This window comes from Oncorhynchus gorbuscha, linkage group LG21, assembly GCF_021184085.1.
Source record: "Oncorhynchus gorbuscha isolate QuinsamMale2020 ecotype Even-year linkage group LG21, OgorEven_v1.0, whole genome shotgun sequence".
NCBI lineage: Eukaryota > Metazoa > Chordata > Actinopteri > Salmoniformes > Salmonidae > Oncorhynchus > Oncorhynchus gorbuscha.
The window spans coordinates 13435010-13459704 of record NC_060193.1 but is presented as its reverse complement, the minus strand read 5'-3'; the positions used below and the strand labels follow the sequence as shown (position 1 = coordinate 13459704).

Here is a 24695-nt window from a genome sequence, read left to right as displayed (position 1 = left end):
AGGGACCGACTTCGGTGGAAGTCGTGACAAGGATGTCCTTGAAACAGTGAAATCAACCCGGTAAACTATGGTTCATTTTGTTATTATTTACTTTCACTACTAAATATTTCACGTTTATGTTTTTAAGACTAACAAATCATTGTCCTCAGTAAGGTCTGAACTAGGGTGTCACGCCTTGGTCTTAGTATTTTGTGTTTTCTTTATTATTTGGTCAGGCCAGGGTGTGACATGGGTTTATGTTGTTGTATTTCGTATTGGGGTTTTGTATTATTGGGATTGCGGTTGAGTAGGGGTGTTGTATAGGCTTGGCTGCCTGAGGCGGTTCTCAATCAGAGTCAGATGATTCTCGTTGTCTCTGATTGGGAACCGTATTTAGGTAGCCTGGTTTCACTTTGTATTTTGTGGGTGATTGTTCCTGTCTCTGTGTAGTTTCACCAGATAGGCTGTAATTAGATTTCACGTTCCGTTTGTTGTTTTTGTATTTGTATAGTTATTTCATGTATCGCTTTTTTCCTTCATTAAAGACATGAATAACCACTACGCTGCATTTCGGTCCGACTCTCTTTCCACAAATGAAGAACGCCGTTACATAGGGTTTATGATGTCATGTTGGAGATATGTTTTCCCATACCTTTTAATGTTTAAAAAAAATTGTATTTGTTATTATTGAATTATAATTATAATTCATGACTAGTTATATAGTTGTTATTAGTGTTTAACTTTCTGTCTAAAGAAGAGAGCTTGAATGACAAAAGGTCAGAGTTGATGTTTCCACAGGTGTTTGTGTTCCATTGTCTGTGGTAATGTTCCGGCAACTGTTCATTACCTATATATGTTAGTAGTTATAACATGACTATAATGTCTTAGCATTATTATCATTTAGAGATGAGTGTTTTTATAAATGAATGCATTGGTTCACATGTGGAAAGAACATATTTTGTTTGGATAATATAATAATCTCCCTATCTCGCTCTCTTTCTCGCTCACTCTCCCTCACATACAGAATGTAGACCTGCTATACAGAGAAATGGTGGGGTTTCTCTGCGTTCCCCTCTCTCTGACTGCTTTACAAGTGGAGGGTTTCAGTGGGGGAGGATCTTCCATTGCTTCTCAGTGTGGCTCAATGCTACCTGGTAATAGTTTTCATGTCAGCACAGGGCAGAGCTCTTCCTCATCATACACTGTCAACCAAACCACCTACCAGCCAGGAGACACCATCATAGGTGAGTCAACAAGATGACTGAGATGCAGGGATGGACTGAGACTGGGAATATTCTCTCTCTCTCTCTCTCTCTCTCTCTCTCTCTCTCTCTCTCTCTCTCTCTCTCTCTCTCTCTCTCTCTCTCTCTCTCTCTCTCTCTAGTATTCATACACTGACATTTTATGGTCTGCCATTTTTATCAAAGGTACACTTCAACTGTGAGAGACGGAATCTAAAACAAAAATCCAGAAAATCACATTGTATGATTTTTAAATAATTAATTTGCATTTTATGGGCATGACATAGGTATTTGATCACCTACCAACCAGTAAGAATTCCGACTCTCACAGACCTGTTAGTTTTTCTTAAGAATCCCTCCTGTTCTCCACTCATTACCTGTATTAACTGCACCTGTTTGAACTCGTTACCTGTATAAAAGCACCTGTCCACACACTCAATCAAACAGACTCCAACCTCTCCACACTGGCCAAGACCAGAGACCTGTGTAAGGATAGGGATATCAGGGATAAAATTGTAGACCTGCACAAGGCTGGGATGGGCTACAGGACAATAGGCAAGCAGCTTGGTGAGAAGGCAACAACTGTTGGCGCAATTATTAGAAAATGGAAGAAGTTCAAGATGACGGTCAATCACCCTCGGTCTGGGGCTCCATGCAAGATCTCACCTCGTGGGGCGTCAATGATCATGAGGAAGGTGAGGGATCAGCCCAGAACTACACGGCAGGACCTGGTCAATGACCTGAAGAGAGCTGGGACCACAGTCTCAAAGAAAACCATTAGTAACACACTACGCCGTCATGGATTCAAATCCTGCAGTGCACGCAAGGTTCCCCTGCTCAAGCCAACACATGTCCAGGCCCGTCTGAAGTTTGACCATCTGGATGATCCAGAGGAGGAATGGGAGAAGGACATGTGGTCTGAGACAAAAATGTAGCTTTTTGGTCTAAACTCCACTCACCGTGTTTGGAGGAAGAAGAAGAATGAGTACAACCCCAAGAACACCATCCCAACTGTGATGCATGAAGGTGGAAACATCATTCTTTGGGGATGCTTTTCTGCAAAGGGGACAGGACGACTGCTCCATATTGAGGGGAGGATGGATGGGGCCATGTATCGCGAGATCTTGGCCAACAACCTCCTTCCCTCAGTAAGAGCATTGAAGATGGGTCGTGGCTGGGTCTTCCAGCATGACAGCGACCCGAAACACACAGCCAGGGCAACTAAGGAGTGGCTCCGTAAGAAGCATCTCAAGGTCCTGGAGTGGCCTAGCCAGTCTCCAGACCTGAACCCAATATAAAATCCTTGGAGGGAGCTGAAAGTCCATATTGCCCACCGACAGCCCCGAAACCTGAAGGATCTGGAGAAGGTCTGTATGGAGGAGTGGGCCAAAATCCCTGCTGCAGTGTGTGCAAACCTGGTTAAGAACTACAAGAAACGTATGATCTCTGTAATTGCAAACAAAGGTTTATGTACCAAATATTAAGTTCTGCTTTTCTGATGTATCAAATACTTATGTCATGCAATAAAATGCAAATTAATTACTTAAAAATCATACACAATATAAATTCTCCCCACTGTACAAAGGGTTTCTCCTGGAGGCCCATGAGGAACGACAGAACACAGCTGTGGGAACGTTCTCTCTGGGCAGTGGGACTGGGGTCGTTCTTGTGCCGTGCAACGGGATCGCAGTGAATTACGGTTAGGGTTGTAAAATTCCTGAAACTTTCCCAGTTGGAGGATTCAATCCCTGCTCATAATGTACCTTCCTGATTCTGGAGATCCTCCAACCGTGATTTCTGGAAAAACTGGGTATTTTGGGCAAATTAGCGTAATTTTCCAGTCCTAGACAAGAGTTTGTTAACTTTACGTACTATAGCTAGAACCACCAATAAGAAATGATCAGTGCCTTACCTTACATGATTGTGTAGCAATGTCATTGTTCTCTATTGATTGACTTTACCTGTTGTTTTACTTTTAGGTCTCTGGGGTGAGTCAAAGCATCAATCTACCTAGATCATCAGTAACAGTCACCTGGACAGCACCATCCACATCCTCATTGGGCAACATCATAGTCAAGTGAGTCTGCTAGAGTTGAAAAATAATGGTAACTTTCCCAAATTACCAGGTTTTCCAGAAATCCTGTTTGGAAGATTCTAGATTTCCTGATTCTTTCCTCCTGAATTCATAAACCTGGAAACCTTACAAACAGGTTTCCTGGAAAATGTGGGAATTTGGGGAAAATTACATTACACAGAACACAATTATTTTTTACAAAATTTTTCTGTTGGAATTTTTTACGAAATGTTTGCCGAAGTGTCATGGATATTGAAACAATTACAGTACTGTATATCCATTTGCAGGATGTTTTTACAGACAAGATTTACAACAATTAGTTGCATGATGCCTCTAAATATTTTCTCTGGGTAACACATTTCCAGGAGAGTTTTTCCAGAAATCCCAGTTGGAGAATCTCTAGAATCAGGAGGGAATGAGCACAATCCTACAACCATGGGAACGTTTCAGGAATTTTGCAACCATATTTTATAGGATACTTGTGCAGTCTAATATTGGTACGATTATCTGTCTTCCTCTTCAAGGACAACATTTATGCAGACCTCTAGTGTATTTTGGATTGCCGTGCCTACCATGACAGTCAGATTGACTGTCCTCAGTGTCAACACTACAAGTGCTCCAACCACAGCTCCTACTCCAACAACCACAACTACAGCTCCTACTCCAACTTCTACTCCAACAACCACAACTACAGCTCCTACTACGAACACCACAACTACAGCTCCTACTACGAACACCACAACTACAGCTCCTACTACAACAACCACAACTACAGCTCCTACTACGACAACCACAACTGCAGCTCCTACTACGACAACCACAACTACAGCTCCTACTCCAACAACCACAACTACAGCTCCTACAACCACAGCTTCTACTCCAACAACCACAGCTTCTACTCCAACAACCACAGCTTCTACTGCGACAACCACAACCACAGCTTCTACTACGACAACCACAACTACAGCTTCTACTACGAACACCACAACCACAGCTCCTACTACGAACACCACAACCACAGCTCCTACTACGAACACCACAACCACAGCTTCTACTACGAACACCACAACCACAGCTCCTACTACGAACACCACAACCACAGCTCCTACTACGAACACCACAACCACAGCTCCTACTACGAACACCACAACCACAGCTCCTACTACGAACACCACAACTACAGCTCCTACTACGAACACCACAACCACAGCTCCTACTACGAACACCACAACTACAGCTCCTACTCCAACAACCACAGCTTCTACTCCAACAACCACAGCTTCTAATGCGACAACCACAACCACAGCTTCTAATGCGACAACCACAACTACAGCTTCTACTACGACAACCAAAGCCTCTAATTTGACATCAACTACACAACTAATAACTCAACAGATGAGCACTACACCTCAAACCGCTGTACAGTCAACAACTATTAGTGGACCTGGTAAGTGTAATGCTCCAGGTGTCGTGGGTGTGGAGTCAAATGCAGGAGACAGAGTTCAATGCTGTGCGTCTTTACTAGCACCAACGCACCACAGGGTGCTCACAAAAGTAACGTTCCCAAACACAGGGGAAAAAGTACAATAGAAAAAATCACGACTAGGCACTAAGCACGTACCTCTACAACAGAGCCGAAGGTTTACAATGAAATAATCCCGCACAACAACCAGGCGGGCCGGCTGTCTAATAAAGACAAACTAATTAAACATGAACAGGTGCTACCAATAAACATACAAGGAGGGGGAGGAAAAACAATCAGTGGCAGCTAATAGGCCGGTGATGACGACCGCCGAGCGCCACCCGCCCGGGAAGGGGAAACACCCTCGGTCGGACTCGTGACAGTAAGTGTGATTTATTGTTCTTAATATCTAATCAAACTGGTAATAGAGGTCAACCCATGTCCGTCCGTCCGTCTGTTTCATGCTTCATATTATTGACTCATTGGGTCTCTACAGGACATTAGTTTGTACTCAGGATGAAATTCACCTCGACGACAAAGCTAACCAAATCGGAGATCTTCAAGCAGGTGAGAGTCACAGTAAAACATATAATTTTATAATAAATTATGAATAATTAATCTCCCAAAATGATTATAGGATGAGGAAAAACCTCACTCAACGGGATTTAAGTGTAAGATTGTTAAACAAATAAGGATATTGAATAAAGATGGAAAGTAAAGTGAAGGAGCGTGAAGAGGAGAGAGAAAGTAGCAATAACAAATTAACTAAATGATGTAACTCCTGTGTTAATTCCGTGAAGAACCGATCAGACGAGGGCTGCCAGGGGACTTTACTCTGTGATTGAGAATCATTCAGAGCTAGTTGACAGGGGGAAGAGGAGGACGACACCTGAGAGAACACAGAGAGAACAGAATGCAAACCTGATCACAAAGAGATCTTACACACATACTTTACAATAGATTATCTTCCAGATTACGGTCTTTAGTTGTTGGAAAATGCATTAACCATAATTAGTGTTCTGTAATAACTTTGAAATGAAACCATATAGGTTGATGACTACATTTTACCTAGAATTGTGTGTTTGTTATAGATAGAAATTAGATTTTGACAAATCATGGAAAACGATGTTGCATCTTTTGAAAATAAAAGGTTTTGTTCTTCTGAATGTCTGTGTGTCAGACCTTTCTGGCGTGGAGAGGGTTAAAAGATGGGGAGGCAGACACAATATCATACATACAGCACTGTAGAAAGGGGAGGGGATAAACTTTACCTCAGCATTTGATTGACACACAGTGGAACCTGATTAACTCTACTCTGCCACCTGAGAGGTCAACATCCTTTCAGCCATGTTAAGTAACATCACATAGGGATGCAGGAGATATAATTTCTGCTATTCAGTTATGTGTTATCAGCTTTAATCTAAAACATTGGGTTGTCTGTCACTGGATGCTGGTTTCCCAAAGTTCCAAGTATGATTCATTTTTAATTTTTACCTGTATTTTACTAGGCAAGTCAGTTAAGAACAAATTCTTATTTTCAATGACGGCCTAGGAACAGTGGGTTAACTGCCTGTTCAGGGGTAGAACGACAGATTTGTACCTTGTTAGCTCGGGGATTCGAACTTGCAACCTTTCGGTTACTAGTCCAACGCTCTAACCACCCCATTCATGATGACTCTTTGGACTTTGACCGATGCTTTCACAGGCAGCTGATAAGACACTATGGTTGTATTCACTAGGAAGCAAACGGAAGAAAACAGGGATGGACTAAGGTGAACTTGTTGAATAAGAAACGTTAGTTTTCTTGCAAAAGGTTTTGCTATTGTGTGCACTAATGAACAGAATTTTAAGGTCATGGCTTGTTGTAAAAGTAGCCACATGCATGTGAGCTATGACTGAGTTTGAGTTAACTCTTTGATTTCCTTTCTCTGCTTTATTTAGGATAGGAAGTTTTAGATATATTGTCCATAGTATTTAATGTAGGAATAGAAGACATTTTTGACATTTGTCCATATTGTTTTATATAGAATTATACGATGCTTTACATATTTGTCCATAGTGTTTTATTAATTAAGCAATCAGGTCTGAGGGGGTGTGGGAAATGGCCAATATTCCATATCTAAGGGCTGTTCTTAGTCACCCTGCAACACAAAGTGTCTGGATACAGCCCTTAGCCGTGGTATATTGGATATATTACACAAACCCTGAGGTGCTTTATAGCTATTATAAACTGGTTACCAACGTAATTAGAGCAGTAAAAATACATGTTTTGTCATACCTGTGGTATACGGTTGCATTCAGGGCTCGACCCACACAGTTTATAAATAGAATTAGAAGACATTTTAGATATTTGTACAGTGTTAAAATTAGGGAGTTTTTTTCAATTTAATTTACAGTGGAAATTCATTTCAAAGACATTGCCTTGTTTTAGCTGTCACTCTGAAACGATGTTCCATTCGTTACATGTTTCAACCTGAAGACATGGCTTCTCCCAGTGGTCTATAATCTGAAGAGCAGTTCCAGTGCTCTGTCTGTCTGGATGTCTTCACGGAGCCCGTTTCCATCCCTTGTGGCCACAGTTTCTGTCTGGCCTGTATTAAGAGACATTGTGGAAAGCAGTGAGAGGGTGATTGAAGATGCCCTGATATCCTAGAGAACTAATTCACTAAAGAAATGAAAAGACTGAACATGTTTGATCTAGTGCCAAATCTGGAGGTGTGCCCTAGGATGTCTGCATGGGGAAGAAGCTCAAGGCCCTGAAGTCCTGCCTGGTGTGTCTGACCTTTTCCTGTGAGATTCACCTGCAGCCTCATCAGAGAGTTGCTATGTTGAAGGTCCACAAGCTGATCGACCATGTGGAGGCCAGGATGTGTAAGAAGCACGAGAGACTCCTGGAGCTGTTCTGTTGGAGCGACCAGGCGCGTGTGTGCGCTGTGGATAGACACGGACCACAGAACTCACAACATTGTTCTAGCAGAGAGACAGAGAGTAAAGCCACGTCAGTAATGTTGTCAAGATCAAACACATCGTAAAACTTAACAGAGTGAGTTCTTATGATAAGCATCTTGTATCTTGTTGATCTATTGTTACCGGTTCAGTTCCATTGGCACAACAGAATGTGACTGTTTTTCTACAGTATATCCTTGGTGTCATCAGACCAGTTCCAAGAAAGAGATAAAGGAAAGCGTGCACGTCTTCAATGTGATTTTCTAGGTGGGGTTACACAAGGTTCAATTTTCAGACCAACTGTTGTGTTTTATTTTTGCCTCAGAAACCACTCTGTCAATCCATGTTTTTGGAGCAGAAGAGAAAGGATAATGCAGGGTTTCCCAAGGGGTCTGCCTGGGTGCACCTTTTGGTTTCTGCACTAGCACTACACAGCTGATTTAACTGATCAACTAGTCTTGGCAAAAACCAAAACGTGCACCCCTTGGGGTCCTGAGGACTGAGTTTGGGAAACAGTGGGGTAATGCGACTATACAAACCAATCATATCATTATCTCATGTCCTGTATCCTTCAGTGATGTGTGGTGAGGTCTGAGGCTGGCCAGGGTTAGTACAGGTGGGAGAGGGGGAAGGAGAGGGGGAAGTAGAAGAGGAAGGAGAGGAGGAGGGGAGGAGGAAGGCGAGGAGTGAGGAGAGGGGGAAGGAGAGTGGGAAGAAGGAGAGGGCGATGGAAAGGGGGAAGGAGAGGAGAAGGGAGAGGAGGAGGAGAGGGGAAAGAAGATGGGGAGGAGAGGAGGAAGGAGAGGGGGAATGAGAGGGAGGAGAGGAGGAAGGACAGGGGAGGAGAGGAGGAAGGAAGGAGAAGAGGTCACCCAGGAGAAGTTCAATGGATCTTTTTTTCACATCATCATGATAAACTCACCTACTCTACCATGAGTTTCCCTATCTCTCTCTTTCTCCCACCTCTCTCTCTTTCCATTTTCCCTCCCCCTCTCTTTTGAGGAGAGGGAGAACGAGAGGGGGAGGAGGAGAGGGGGAAGGAAAGGAGAAGGAGAAGAGGTCACCCAGGAGAAGTTCAATGTGCTGCAAGAGGTGGGGGACTACCTCGTTCATCTTTCTTTCACATCATCATGATAAACTCACCTACTCTACCATGTCCCTATTTCCCTCCCACTCTCTTGTTTCCCTATCTCTCTCTTTCTCCCATCTCTCTCTCTTTCTATTTTCCCTCCCCCCTCTCTTTCGTCATCTCTAGGCTTATGATGCTCAATTGGAAGCAACATCTCAAGGCATCAGTCAGGAAGTTAAAGCTTGGTCGCAAATGGGTCTTCCAAATGGACAATGACCCCAAGCATATTTCCAAAGTTGTGGCAAAATAGCTTAAGGACAACAAAGTCAAGGTATTGGAGTGGCCATCACAATGGTCAATGTTTCTCTCTTCTGTCAAAAGAGGGGCAGATACAATGTTTTGCTCGTAAGGTGGGGCGGAGGCCCCAAAACAAAATTTTGCTTACGACCACCAAAAGGTTAAGGCCGGCTCTCACTGGGGTGTGGATGTGGATGTGGATGGGCAGATCACTGCAGCCTCTCATGATGAGTTCAGATTTTTGTGGCTCCCACCCCCATTAAAGTTGCCCATCGCTGGGATTGAGGAACAACAGGAGAGAGAGAGGGGTAAGAATCTAACCTCTTGAGTAGCTAAATATGTTGCATCATATTCATGATCAAATTTCCCCATTACAAATGCAATAAAAACTTCTTATTGTCAGTCTGTTGTATTCTATTCACTTTGACAGAATCTGTTGAGTCGATAAGAGGTAAGCATGATTGCATGGAGCAGGAAGAGTTACAGCACAGACAGGAAGTGACAGCACTGCAAGAGGGACTGTCACAAAGATCAGAGGTCATAACTGTCACAAACATTAATATGAACAATAAATATAAATGATAATAAATAATAATAATAATAACATTAATTAGGATCACAATGTTCTCAGTTTTTGATGTCTTTCTGTCCTTTCTCAGGAGTTTGACATGAGTGTTGAGGACCTCTGTGAAGCCATCACACAGACAAAGGTTGCTCCCTTCTCAGATCATTTAAATAACGACATTACAACAACAGAACAGTTCCTGTTAAATACGATTCACTTTCTCTTTTGTTATGCATCTCGTAATCCCTCTCGTAGGCCTTCAGGCTACAGCAGGAGGGCCGTGAGGGCCTGCGCTCCCCCGGGGTTGATAGGAAGCTGGAGAAGTCTTCCAGAGAGCTGAGGGACCCCAAGGCATTCCAGGTAGAGACTGTGTTAGAACTACAGAAGACTAGAGACCTACTGTTACTGCAGCACCGCATAAATAATTACCTGCAGGCAGGCCTACACACACACACACACACACACACACACACACACACACACACACACACACACACACACACACACACACACACACACACACACACACACACACACACACACACAGAGAGAGACACAGGCGTGCACGCACACATCACAGGAGGTCGGGGAGGACAGGCTCCTGGTAATGACTGGAGCGAGAAGAGTGGAATGGTATCAAATACATCACACACATGGGTTCCATGGGACCAAAGTTTGGACACACCTACTCTTCTATATTTTTTACTATTTTCTAAATTGTAGAATAATAGTGAAGACATCAAATGATTAAATAACACATATGGAATCATGTCGTAACCAGTGTTAAACAAATCTAAATATATTTCATATTTGAGATTATTAAAAGTAGCCACCCTTTGCCTTGATGGCAGCTTTAAACACGCTTGGCATTCCTGCAACCAGCTTCACCTAGAATGCTTTTCCAACAGTCTTGAAGGAGTTCACACATATGCTGAGCACTTGTTAGCTGCTTTTCCTTCACTCTGCAGTCCAACTCATCACACTCGGCCAAATTCACAATCACATAGCAAATAGCAAATCCCAATCACCTGTCTAGCTGCATATCTTAATTTTGACCTGGCTGATAGCTCTGGTCCAGTGCATTAGTGCACGTTCTTTAACTATTTGAGCTGACTGAGATGTCTATCAAACAGTTATCACAATATTTGGTAGCTAACTACACAGTCTGAAAAAGGTGCAATGTGCTGCAAGATAGCCTTTTGACCTAGTGATGTTGTGTTAACTTAGTGGGGATTTGCAACAATTGGAGCTGATTGGAGACCATTAGCCAGACCATTAGCCTACTTCCAGAAATGAACATGATCCTAATCATTATAATAACTTGATTTAGTCAAACTGTGACTTCAATCAATGTTTACACAGTTGAAATGAGTCTCTGTAGGCCAGCGTTTCCAAAACGTTTTGCCCTAACGCTACACAGATGATTGAAATAACCAACTCATCATCATGCTTTGATTATTTGAATCAGCTACGTGGTGCCAAGGGAAAAAAACAAACACGCACCCATTGGGGTCCCCAGGACCAAGTTTGGGAAACACTGCTCTAGGGCAGGCTGACACTCCTACCTATTGGGGGGCTAATCAGTAACCAATTGGCTGTACTTGTCTGTGATGACCAGTGGGAGACCATGCAGGCTGTGAGCCAGCAGCAGTCAAGTTTGTTGTTGTCCTGGGGTGTCCAAATCAACACTATGTATGTCAGTGGTTCAATCGTTCATATCTCTAGACCAGGCATGGCCAACTCCAAGAAGCACTACGCCCCATACAGACACCAGAGACTCCACAAGTACCACAGATACTGACTTTAGTTCTGGAAAACTCTTCTACTGTAGTTCTGGATGTCCCTTGTACTGTAGTTCTGGATGGCCCTTCTCCTGTAGTTCTGGATGGCCCTTATACTGTAGTTCTGGATGGCCCTTCTACTGTAGTTCTGAGTGGCCCTTCTACTGTAGTTCTGGAAAGCCCTTCTACTGTAGTTCTGGAAAGCCCTTCTACTGTAGTTCTGGATGGCCCTTCTACTGTAGTTCTGGATGGCCCTTGTACTGTAGTTCTGAGGGGCCCTTCTACTGTAGTTCTGGATGGCCCTTCTACTGTAGTTCTGGATGGCCCTTGTACTGTAGTTCTGGAAAGCCCTTCTCCTGTAGTTCTGGAAAGCCCTTCTACTGTAGTTCTGGAAGGCCCTTCTACTGTAGTTCTGGATGGCCCTTGTACTGTAGTTCTGGATGGCCCTTGTACTGTAGTTCTGGATGGCCCTTGTACTGTAGTTCTGAGGGGCCCTTCTACTGTAGTTCTGGATGGCCCTTCTACTGTAGTTCTGGATGGCCCTTCTACTGTAGTTCTGGATGGCCCTTCTACTGTAGTTCTGAGGGGCCCTTCTACTGTAGTTCTGGATGGCCCTTCTACCGTAGTTCTGGATGGCCCTTCTACCGTAGTTCTGGAAAGCTCTTTGCTGTGGACGGTACAAACTGTTCAAAACTAGGGCCCAGTTTCTCTCCTGGTCAGGTCACGATGGGGTCAAGGGGCATTGGGAAAACTCTTGCCCCCGAGAAGAGTGGGGGCAGTGGCACATTGGGTCAGGTTTTACTGGACCATGTGATGTGAGCAGGAACAACTCTGGGCCCTGTATATAGTGTTCAAACTAATGCTACTTGCTGTACCGATCTCTTATCTCAGAACTTGACTGGGTATGCGGAAGCAGGATTTAAAAAAATCTAATTTCATGGGTTGTCTTTCATATTCTGGCTTTCACTCTTGAAAATATGCTTTTAGAAGAAAAAAAACATTTACTGCTATTTAAGTCGAAGGGCTGTTCTGTGTTTTCAAAGATACATCTGAAAATGTCAGTCCGTCTTTAGTATTTTCTCACCACTGTGAGGGGTTGGTTGTATTTGGTTAGGATTCATTGGAGCATTTTTACATGTACACAATAAAAATCACACCCGATTCTTGCGATTACTGTTCTTATTCAGACTTCTCATCCTGGATAGGGATACTGTATGTAAAGCACTTTGGTTTGTGATTGAGTAGCCAACTTGACTTAATCCTCTTGGGATCATGGGAGTCCACCATGGCTCTCCACGTCACTCTTCTGTGAGGGCTTTTTCCTCTGGCTAGGAGACTTCACTCAGTTCCTGTTAGTTGTAGGCCTTCCCTGCTTTATCTTTCCTTTCTAGTCAAGTGGGGGTTTTGTCTTTGCTGAAAGTCTCATCCATTTCCTTCTCCTGATCAGACTGTGATGAGTGGTACTATACAAATCAAATGCATTCCTTTTCTAAGGACCAGTTTCCTGGACACACATCAAGCCTCGTCCTGGACTAAAAAGCCTGCTCAGTGGAGAATCTCTATTGAAAGTACATCTTAGTCCAGGACCAGACCTAACCTGTCTGGGAAACGGACCCTTTGTGTGTATGATCAGTGGTACTATGCAAATCAAATGCTTAACGTTTAATTTCGGTCACAGTACAAATAAAAAGCATTAACTTCTATATTCATACATGAATGGGCCATATTGTGAATATCATTTCATCTGACAAAATGGATGACTTTGAAAGATCTTTAATCGTTCTGTTTTGGACACATTAGTCGTTAGGTACAGTATAGTCGTTTGCATCCATGGACAGGTTCCTGTCCACTGTGCGGTCTGAACTACTACAACATTTGCATTGGTAAATGTTCTGCAATCTGCACTGAACACCCGGTCTGACAGAAACCTGTAGTTAAAGTATCACGGCTTTAGAGACCGTCTGCATAGAACCTTAACCACTAAAAGCCAAAAACCTTTACATGAGATCTTTACTTCCACCCAGATATACTTGCATGCATTCTTCATCAGTTACCATGAATAGTGACTAATGTGAAAGGTCTTGACAGACGGACATATGATGGATAGACCTTCATAGTGTAATGACTAACTGAAAATGAGAGAGACAACACAGTGAACCAATTCAAATACTCTGAGTAACAAGTTCACTTACTGCTCTCTCTCTTAAATATATAAAGGTCCTAGTAGCAGACTGACACTAAAAAACAACATTTCAATTAGCTTCCTATCTTAATGACATGCAAATAGATATTAACTCCAAATGAACATAAGTTAACAGTGAGAAAAGTTAAGTGTGTGAACTGGCTATGGGCCTTCATTCCACCCTCTTCTTATTGACGATATAGGGAATAGGGAGTAATTTCAGACACACCCTAGGTTTGAAATAGCCTGTCATGACTGAATAACAATAGTCAATTGAACAAAATCCCCAAACAGGGTACCCACACATTAACGTGCTGCTGGTATACGCAGGTAGGCAAATAATAAATCACCACAGCAGAACAAAAGGAGATGGAAAATATAATTTAGGACTTGAAGAAGTGCAATAGAAAATATGTTGTACAGTATTATTAGGTACTCAATGAGAACACGTGTGTCTCTTTGGCATAGAAGAAAATGATAGAAATAGACATCCTAGAAGGGGCATAAAACCTCTGATGGCAATTAAAATTCTATTTCTAGGGGGTGTAGTGTGACAAAGCGTATCCTGAGAGATTCTGTGGAACAACAGGAAATGGACTGGATCTTTAGGTGAGAGACTGAAGAAAAAAACAAAACTATTGTGTCTGCTGGTCTCCGATTGGTGAAGCCTGCTGTCACTTGTGGACGCAGGCCAATGGGGTGTCGTCTTAGGCTACGAGGAGGCGGTGCACTTGCTGCAGGTGTTGCTGTGATAGGACAAGACGGTGCACCTGCTCCTGGCCCTTGGCACACGGGATGGCCACGCGGCCTACAAACACCGTGCCTCCCTGCTTCTCCTCCTTCGCCTGAGAAGACAGGAGGGTGAGAAAAGAAGATGGCAAAGGACAACACCTACAGGTTCCTGCTTCCACCAGATATCTGTTGCATTGAGATGTATTCCTTGCATTTGTTTGAGTGCCAACTAAGAGAGTCTGATGTCCGGGTCCATGTTACCTTGACGAAAGAGGAAATGGGAAAGGTGGCAAAGTCAGAGACCTTTGCCCCACCAGGCTGCTGAGAAACCACATGCTCCGCCACTTCACCCTGAGAGAGAGACTTGATGTTATGGCCATTTCCATGAAAAACAGAGATTAGTGGACAAAATCTGAGGTGAAGATAAATACGATGACCATTACTAGGTGTTGATAATATAAATTCAAGTCACCTTCAGCTTGTCCAGGGCGTCACTCAGGCTCTGCAGCCGAGCCGTCTGGTCCAAGAGCTGAGCACTAGCACTCACTGTAGAAGAGAAAGACATATTAGTTCTTTATCTATGTACCAACTCAAATAGACACATACCGTGCCTTTAAGAATGTATTCATACCCATCGGCTCCTTCAACATTTTGTCTTTACAGCCTGAATTTAAAATGAGTAACATTTGAGTTGTTGTGTCACTGGCCTATGCACAATACCCAATTAATGTCAATGTGGAATTAATTCATTATTAATTACACTTTGGAATGTGTATCAATACACCCAGTCCCTACAAAGATACAGGTGTCCTTCCTAACTCAGTTGCCAGAGAGGAAGGAAACAGCTCAGGGATTTCACCATGAGGCCAATGGTGACTTTAAAACAGTTACAGAATTTAATGGCTGTGATAAGAGAAAACTGAGGATGGATCAACATTGTAGTTACTCCACAATACTAACCTACTTGGGGTTTAACTTATCTGATTAAGAGAGAGTGTTTAACTTTTCATAAATGTTTTACAAATCTTACCATTTTTCTTCCAGTTTGACCAAGTATTTTGTGTAGATCGTTGAGAAAAAAATGACAATTTAATGCATTTTAATCCTACTATGTAACAACCAAATGTGGAAAAAGTTGAGGGATGTGAATAATTTACCTATACTGAAACACAAATAATATAAACTATGCCACACACACACACGGTTTCCCGATAGCGATGGAATTTAGGCATACGAGTGTTTTAACGATGCATCTCTCCTACAACGACCGAAGACGTAACACGTTCCCCAGAACACCACGGCAGAGAGAACGTTCGCTAAGTGCATCATTGAGGCACAGTGTCAATACTAATCGGATCGAAAGAAATGCAGCACTGCAGTCAGATCAGCCATCTCCATTCAAATCTTACCTTAACATTAGAATTATTTCACAATACTGACGACGGATCAGCTCCTAGGAAGAAATGATCAACTACGGCTGCAAATAGAAGCAGCTGATTCTAATGCTTACCCCCCATAATAATGACCTAAATCAAGATTTGCACGTTGTTACACATCATGGAATATATTGAGGTAAAAATGACAGACAACCTGCAATTAGCAAAATAGAACTCAATTGAATGGGCGTGAAATAGATTTGAATATGATTGAAATATATAGGCCTGTGTAGTCTATATTACATTGATATTTTAATGCGTTCATTTTGATTTGAAGCATCTTTTAATTGTTTGTAACAATTGCAAAGACATTGTCAACTTTGTACTTGTAGTCAACTCGGTTCTGATGTTATCAGCGGTCACAGAGAGATGGATAATCCTCATGATTCTGTGTTCAGCGGAGATCTTCTGCCTCAGAAGGGCAAAAACAGAAGCATCTAACAACGTACTGAGCTGTTCTGCGAGTGACCTGAGGCAGTCGTTAAATAACAAGCGTTCTCAAGTGCAACTTTAGTAACAATGGTTTTGAGAAACAGCTCTGAGATTTAACGATGCTCCTACGGAGGTTCTAACCATGAACACACCCCTCCCAGTTACCTGGTGTCTTCCTGTTACACAAACACACATCCCTCCCAGTCACCTGGTGTCTTCCTGTTACACAAACACACATCCCTCCCAGTCACCTGGTGTCTTCCTGTCACACAAACACACATCCCTCCCAGTCACCTGGTGTCTTCCTGTTACACAAACACACATCCCTCCCAGTCACCTGGTGTCTTCCTGTCACACAAACACACATCCCTCCCAGTCACCTGGTGTCTTCCTGTCACACAAACACACATCCCTCCCAGTCACCTGGTGTCTTCCTGTTACACAAACACAAATCCCTCCCAGTCACCTGGTGTCTTCCTGTCACACAAACAAACACACATCCCTCCCAGTCACCTGGTGTCTTCCCGGTGATGTCGACCACTTTAACTGTGGCGGTCATCTTGAGCAGGGTCCCTAGGAGCTGCTCCGTCTTCCTGTAGAGAGCCCCGTGGAGAGGCCCCTCAGCAGGGGGAGAGGAAGAAGAGGTGGCCTCTCTCAGGTGTAACTTGGGGACGTGGAGGGGAGGGAGAGAGGCTAACTGGGCTCTCATCTTCTCTGCCTGGAGGAGAGACAAGATACACAGAGTTATCAATAGAGACAGGTACACATTCGGTTAACTATGAGCCCGAAACATACAAATATCAACAACTACCGACAATGTATCCATGACTACACTATTCAATGAACCACATACAACACAGACGTGATCTGGAAACAAGAAAGAAAGCATTGATCCATATTTGGATTAGGCCTGAATAGAGAGACGATGAGACTTAGTGACACACACAAAGAGATGAGTCAGTTCCCTGCGGTGTTCCCTGCGGTGTTCTGACCTTGAGTCTGTTGTTCTCGTTCTTCAGGTGTTTGATACCCAGTCTCTGAGCCTCCACCTGCTGGCGGAGGAGAGGGGAGTCCACCACCTGCATGGGCCCAGACAGACCCCCTGCTCCCGGGGCAAGAGCGGCTGGAGAAAGGGGTTGGATAGGGGGGGAAAGAAAGAATTGAGAAATAAAGCGAAACCTTGTGAGATAAAAAAGGTAAAAAGAACAACAAAACACTATAAAAATATTAGGAATATGTATAGTATGAATGACGTGCGAGGTATAAGAGGTGGCGTGTACTAAGGTGTGTGAGGTGAGGGATCAGACGACTCAGGAACCTCACCTCCGGCGGATCCCGTGACAATGGAGGCGATGCCCGAGGCGGGTGGGGCCCTGAGGCCCTCGATGGTGCTCTTTGATTGGCTGGAGAGACGCTGCTTCAGCTCCGCCTTCTCTGCCTCCAGCTGGTCGATGTCTGCCTGCAGGGCGTCCATGGTCTCCTCAAACTCCCTGTGTGTGTGTGTGTGTGTGTGTGTGTGTGTGTGTGTGTGTGTGTGTGTGTGTGTGTGTGTGTGTGTGTGTGTGTGTGTGTGTGTGTGTGGTTAAACAAAAACAACCCTTAGTCTCACTGGAGATCTGACAGGTTTAACAATATGGTGATCGTGCCACCTAGCCCTCTGATAGGCTAGAGGAAATATTACACCTGTCCAGCCCTCTTCCATTTCACAATAGTCCAGAACGCTATAGTCTCTGTAGTGAATACCTAGGAGACAATGTTGGACATATGCACATCTTAACTGCACATTCTATAACAATAACGTCCTACTTCCAAACAGTTCAACCACCCCCGTCTTACTTCTCTTTCTTCTTGAGCAGGGCCAGAGTCTCATCCAGTTTGGTCTGGATCTTCTCCACACGTTCGTCTGCGTCTTTAGTCGACGTGTCCAGCTTCTTCTCCAGGAGACTGAGACGGACGTGGGCTTCACTCAACTCCTCTCCCTGGGTAGGGAGACAGGAGGGAGGGAGACCGGAGGGAGGGAGATCGGTGAGGTGAGAGATGGGTGCAAGTGGAGGAAAATGTGTGAATGTGTATAAGAAGAAGGATGAGAATGACTGGAGTGGTGTGGTGCATGTGTGTGTAAGAACAGAGAAATATAGACATGTCCCTACCTTGATCTTAAGTGACTTCTTGAGCTCCTTGATGACAGTGTCTCTGTCTTCCAGTTTGACTCCCAGGCCCTCTGCATCAGTGATCTCTGCCCTGAGTGCTGCTGCACGAGCCTCTACTGGGGGAGCCTGGAGGAGGGAGGGAGGGTGGAGAGAGATAGAGAAGTAGACGGAGGGAGGGAGGGAGGGGTGGAGGGAGGGAGGAGAGCGGTGGAGGGAAGGAGGGAGGGAGGGAGGGAGGGAGGGAGTTAGAGAAGTAGACGGAGGGAGGGAGGGAGGGAGGAGAAGAGGTGGTGGGAGGGAGGGAGGGGTGGAGGGAGGAGAGAGGGAGGGAGGAGAGAGGGAGGAGAGCAGTGGAGGGAGGGAGGGAGGAGAGCGGTGGAGGGAGGGAGGGGTGGAGGGAGGAGAGAAGGGAGGAGAGAGGGAGGAGAGAGGGAGGAGAGGGAGGGAGGAGAGAGGGAGGAGAGAGGGAGGAGAGAGGGAGGAGAGAGGGAGGGAGGAGAGCGGTGGAGGGAGGGAGGAGAACGGTGGAGGGAGGGAGGGAGGAGAGCGGTGGAGGGAGGGAGGAGAGCGGTGGAGGGAGGGAGGAGAGCGGTGGAGGGAGGGAGGAGAGCGGTGGAGTGAGGGAGGGAGGGAGGAGAGCGGTGGAGGGAGGGAGGGGTGGAGGGAGGGAGGGGTGGAGGGAGGGAGGGGTGGAGGGAGGGAGGGGTGGAGGGGGAGGGAGGAGAGAAGGGGGGAGGGAGGGGTGGAGGGAGGGAGGAGAGCGGTGGAGAGAGGGAGGAGAGCGGTGGAGAGAGGGAGGAGAGCGGTGGAGAGAGGGAGGAAGCGGTGGAGGGAGGAAGCGGTGGAGGGAGGGAGGGAGGGAGGGAGGGAGGGAGGGAGGGAGGGAGGGAGGAGGGAGGGAGGGAGGGAGGAGAGAGGGAGGGAGGAGAGAGGGAGGGAGGAGAGAGGGAGGGGTGGAGAGAGGGAGGGGTGGAGGGAGGGAGGAGAGAGAGGGAGGGGTGGAGGGAGGGAGGAGGGAGGGGTGGAGGGGTGGAGGAGAGGAGAGGGAGGGGTGGAGGGAGGGAGGGAGGAGAGCGGTGGAGGGAGGGAGGAGAGCGGTGGAGGGAGGGAGGAGAGCGGTGGAGGGAGGGAGGAGAGCGGTGGAGGGAGGGAGGAGAGCGGTGGAGAGAGGGAGGAGAGCGGTGGAGAGAGGGAGGAGAGCGGTGGAGAGAGGGAGGAGAGCGGTGGAGAGAGGGAGGAGAGCGGTGGAGAGAGGGAGGAGAGCGGTGGAGAGAGGGAGGAAGCGGTGGAGAGAGGGAGGAAGCGGTGGAGAGGGGAGGAAGGAGGGGAGAGAGGGAGGAAGGGTGGAGAGAGGGAGGAAGGGTGGAGGGAGGGAGGGAGGGAGGGAGGAGAGAGGGAGGGAAGGAGGGGTGGAGAGAGGGGAGGAGGGAGGGAGGAGAGCAGTGGAGGAGGGAGGGAGGGAGGGGGGAGGGAGGGAGGAGAGGGGAGGGAGGGAGGGAGGGAGGGAGGGAGGGAGGGAGGGAGGGAGGGAGGGAGGGAGGGAGGGAGGGAGGGAGGGAGGGAGGGAGGGAGGGAGGGGGAGGGAGGGAGGGAGGGAGGAGGGAGGAGAGGAGGGAAGGAGGAGAGAGGAGGGAGGGAGGGAGGGAGGGAGGGAGGTGGAGGGAGGGAGGGAGGGAGGGAGGGAGGGAGGGAGGAGAGAGGGAAGGAGGAGAGAGGGAGGGAGGGAGGGAGGGAGGGAGGGAGGGAGGGAGGGAGGGAGGGAGGGAGGGAGGGAGGAGGAGGAGGGAGGAGAGGGGAGGGAGGGAGGGAGGGAGGGAGGTGGAGGGAGGGAGGGAGGAGGGAGGGAGGGAGGAGAGGGAAGGAGGAGAGAGGGAGGGAGGGAGGGGAGGGAGGGAGGGAGGTGGAGGGAGGGAGGGAGGTGGAGGGAGGGAGGGAGGGAGGTGGAGGGAGGGAGGGAGGGAGGTGGAGGGAGGGAGGGAGGTGGAGGGAGGGAGGTGGAGGGAGGGGAGGGAGGTGGAGGGAGGGAGGGAGGTGGAGGGAGGGAGGGAGGTGGAGGGAGGGAGGGGGGAGGGGAGGGAGGGGAGGGAGGGAGGGAGGGAGGTGGAGGGAGGTGGAGGGAGGTGGAGGGAGGGGAGGGAGGTGGAGGGAGGGAGGGGAGGGAGGGAGGGAGGTGGAGGGAGGTGGAGGGGGGGAGGGAGGGAGGGAGGTGGAGGGAGGGAGGGAGGTGGAGGGAGGGAGGGAGGTGGAGGGAGGGAGGGAGGTGGAGGGAGGGAGGTGGAGGGAGGAGAGAGGTGGAGGGAGGAGAGAGGTGGAGGGAGGAGGGAGGTGGAGGGAGGGAGGGAGGTGGAGGGAGAGGGAGGGAGGGGGAGGGAGGGAGGGGGAGGGAGGGAGGTGGAGGGGGTGGAGGGAGGGAGGTGGAGGGAGGTGGAGGGAGGGAGGTGGAGGGAGGGAGGTGGAGGGAGGGAGGTGGAGGGAGGAGAGAGGTGGAGGGAGGAGGGAGGTGGAGGGAGGAGGGAGGTGGAGGGAGGAGGGAGGTGGAGGGAGGTGGAGGGAGGGAGGGAGGGAGGGAGGGAGGGAGGGAGGGAGGGGGAGGGAGGGAGGGAGGGAGGGAGGGAGGGAGGGAGGGAGGGAGGGAGGGAGGGAGGGAGGGAGGGAGGGAGGGAGGGGGAGGGAGGTGGAGGGAGTGTGATGGGAGAAACAGGTAAGAAGAGGGGAGAGAGAATGTCAATGTCATGAAATATACTAGAGTTTATTTCATGACATGTTCCAGATGTAATATATAGTATTGTTAGTTTTGAACGGCTGGTAAAGGAGGTCAGTCTCCAGCCATAGCCCCCCCAGTCTCATACCCCCCAGGGAGAAGGTCCTTTTGTAGCATCTAACTCCAAACTGATAAGATGCCTTTTCTAATAGAGCTGCTATATGGAGATCTGTACCTTTCCCTGTGGTCTCTCAGCATCATACTCTCCCTCCTACATGGAGATACATCTGTCCCTTTCCCTGTGGTCCCTCAGCATCTTGTGGCCTCTCAGCATTGTACTCTCCCTCCTGCATGGAGATCTATCTGTACCTTTCTCTGTGGTCTCTCAGCATCATACTCTCCCTCCTGCATGGCAGTGGCCATCTTGTTCATGGTGGAGATGACAGCGCTGCAGGACTGACGCAGACACTCATGGGGGTTTAGACCTTGGTACCCATACACCTGGAGGAGGGGGAGAGATATAGAGAGAGAGAGAATTAACCAAGAGGACCAACTCTTCATCAATATACCTAACATATGTAAGGACATGTGTCATTACTACACTATAGATACAAAAGTATGTGGACACCCCTTATAATTAGTGGATTTGGCTATTTCAGCCACACCCCTTGCTGACAGGTGTATAAAATCGAGAGCACAACCATGCAATCTCCATAGACAAACATTGGCTGTAGAATGGCCTTACTGAATAGCTCAGTGACTTTCAGAGTGGTACTATCATAGGATGCCACATTTCAAACAAGTCAGTTCATCAAATTTCTTTCCTGCTAGAGCTGACCAAGTCAACTCTAGGTGCTGTTATTGTGACGTGGGAACACCTAGGAGCAACAACAACTCAGCTGTGAAGTGGTAGGCCACACAAGCTCACAGAACAGGACCACAGAGTGTTTAAGCAATTAGCGCATAAAATAATCTGTCTTTGGAACTCTGTATTGAGTGTTGCAACCAATCTGCCTCGAAGCAACTTCAGCACAATAACGATTTGTCGGGAGCTTCATGAAATGGGTTTCCATAGCCGAGCAGCCACACACAAGCCTAAGATCGCTTGGCATTGCACATGGTGTTGGCTGGAGTGGTGTACAGCTCGCTGCCATTGGACTCTGGAGCAGTGGAAACGCGTTCTCTGGAGTGATGAATCACGCTTCACCATCTGGCAGTCCAACGGACAAATCTAAGTTTGGCAGATGCCAGGAGGACGCTACCTGCCCCAATGCATAATGCAGTTTAAGGTGCTATTTTGGCCACTAGATGGCAGCAGTGTATGTGCAAAGTTTTAGACTGATCTAATAAACCATTGCATTACTTACTTGGTTTATTGATACATCTTCGAGTTAACTGTGCACTCTCCTCAAACAATAGCATGGTATTCTTTCACTGTGATAAAAACTGTAAATTGGACAGTGCAGTTAGATAAAAAAATAATTTAAGCTTTCTGCCCATAAGACATTTCTGTGTTCTGAGAAATGTTCTTGTTCCTGACAATGTCACGCTGATCACATTAGTGCACGTTAGCTCAATCGTCCCATGGGGGGGGGGGGGGGGGACGACACCGATCCTGTAGAGGTTTAGCAGTTCCATTTCACACCATGCTGTTCATGTAAATCATTTATTATTAATATTCATATATTAATTTATTATAATTTACCGGTTTCGCCCAGTTATTTATCCCAGGAAAAGGGAGTAGTTTTGGGCGGGAAATCTCGGTAACCGGTTTCCCGACATTCAAACCTAATGGGCAATAATACATTCTGGCCTTTCTCTTGAATTTCAAAGATGAAAAAAAATGCATGTTTTCTTCTTTATATGATCTTTTACCAGATCTAATGTGTTATATTCAAATTTCCACAAACTTCAAAGTGTTTCCTTTGGTACCGAGAACATGCATATATCCTTGCTTCAGGGCCTGAGCTACAGACAGTTAGATTTGGGTATGTCATTTTAGTCGAGAAGAAAAGAGTCCGATCCTTACCTACAACCTCTGCATGATGAATCAACGCTCAGGGTGGGGACAGACCTACTCAGTACGGAGCGCAGTACACAATGCATGTAGACCTAGAGTATCATCTCATCATGGTAACCTTTCTTGTGACAGGTAGGCCTACATTTGCTGCAGCATAGCCTATGATAAAGTAACATAAAGGCCGAATGGCATCTATCTCCATCTGGCTGTCGGGGGGGGGGTCATCGGTTTTTTTGTTCATTTTAAAGAGTACACTTCTTTTCTTCTTCTTTAAAATGAGTGCAAACGCAAGCAAACTCCATTTCAATTACATCCAAAATAGAGAATCTTGTTCTAGATGGACATACAGCCCAATATATAGGATGTCCTAGTCTACCTCTTTCAGGTAATACATTCAATACAGTATTAGTCTTATATTTAGCTAATTAATGGTGGGTTATGCATAATAAAGCTTCTAACTTATCGCCTCAGTTTCTTGGGCAATAAACACGCACCTGTGCTCCGCTGGCCCCTCTCAAATGTTTATTTTTTATTTAACTCTTCTTAGCTCTTGGAGTCTCATTTGGGAAAAGCTAGACGAGAATAGCTTGTTGGATATAATTTATTTTACATTTCTTATACCAATAGACTATTTCGCTAGAAGACCTCAAGTCTATTGAATATGGTGGAATTACACTGCTTTTATTGATATAAAATATTTGTTAAGTTGGAAATTATTTATTTTTTGTAGCTCTTTTTGCTAAATATGAATTAAAACAGCCAATAGAAAAATCAGTGTGTGTTTAGTTTGAAAGAAGAAGGAATGCGTGATGGCAGTAGGTTAGAGCAGTTATTTACTCAGACCCATAACCATTCAAATCTTTGTGGAGAGAAGTGAAAGCCTTCTGCATCTAATTTTAGTCCTATATTATTCAAGGACGTCAATAGAATGATAAATGAAATACGTTTTGTTGTCCTTCAACTGTTGAAAGCGACGAAGGAATGAAGCAACAAGAGAGAAAGAGAAGGTTGGCTTATAAACATTAAGGGGAAATATTATGATATATACATAAACACGTCAGCCTAGGAATTATACGAATAGGCCCTGTTGTATTTCAAAATTAATATCAAATTCACTTGCCTATACTAATTAGTAGGCCGCATGCGTGGGACCAGAATCGCATGTTCTCTTCTGATTTATCATAGTTTGAATGAAGTCCATAATTCCAGTCCATATAATTCAATCCACAGTCAAAACGATTACCCTACTGGAGCTAGTTTAGTTTATTTACCCAAGAGAGGAAACATCTATGGGCTTTTGTTTTTCTGTCGCGTGTAATGTGGCCTTTTATAGCCTCGTTACTGTGTGCAGCCTTGTTTTTGTTATTTTCCTGCTGTTTTTATTTTTTTTACTTACCCATTGTTCACCTAATACCTTTTTTGCACTATTGGTTAGAGCCTGTAAGTAAGCATTTCCCTGTAAGGTCTACTACACCTGTTGTATTCGGCGCATGTGACTAAATACAATTTGATTTGATTTACAGTATGAAATGGATAACGGCACAAACATTTGGGATTTTTTTGGGGCTCATTAAATGTCGTTAATGTAGGGATCATAACGTCTATTATTATATATGGCTCATCAGGCC

General features: G+C 46.0%; 1 protein-coding gene and 1 pseudogene across 7 annotated transcripts in view; one reads left to right on the top strand and one right to left on the bottom strand.

Moving 5' to 3' along the window:
- Window positions 1-7237: 7237 nt before the first annotated feature.
- LOC124008882 lies at window positions 7238-11434 on the top strand (annotated as a pseudogene).
- A 2318-nt stretch (window positions 11435-13752) lies between these two features.
- LOC124008176 (dynactin subunit 1-like) overlaps window positions 13753-24695 on the bottom strand; it is a 39229-nt gene continuing 28286 nt past the window's right edge. For all 7 annotated transcript variants that reach the window (XM_046319254.1, XM_046319258.1, XM_046319260.1 and 4 more), the window contains 9 exons: window positions 21417-21548; window positions 18347-18472; window positions 18033-18175; window positions 17520-17686; window positions 17189-17319; window positions 16710-16914; window positions 14801-14874; window positions 14590-14679; window positions 13753-14441 (listed from right to left, as the gene is read on the bottom strand). In XM_046319254.1, coding sequence (XP_046175210.1) covers window positions 14304-14441; window positions 14590-14679; window positions 14801-14874; window positions 16710-16914; window positions 17189-17319; window positions 17520-17686; window positions 18033-18175; window positions 18347-18472; window positions 21417-21548 — 1206 coding nt within the window. In that variant the 3' untranslated portion in view covers window positions 13753-14303. The remainder of the gene's footprint in view (window positions 14442-14589; window positions 14680-14800; window positions 14875-16709; window positions 16915-17188; window positions 17320-17519; window positions 17687-18032; window positions 18176-18346; window positions 18473-21416; window positions 21549-24695) is intronic.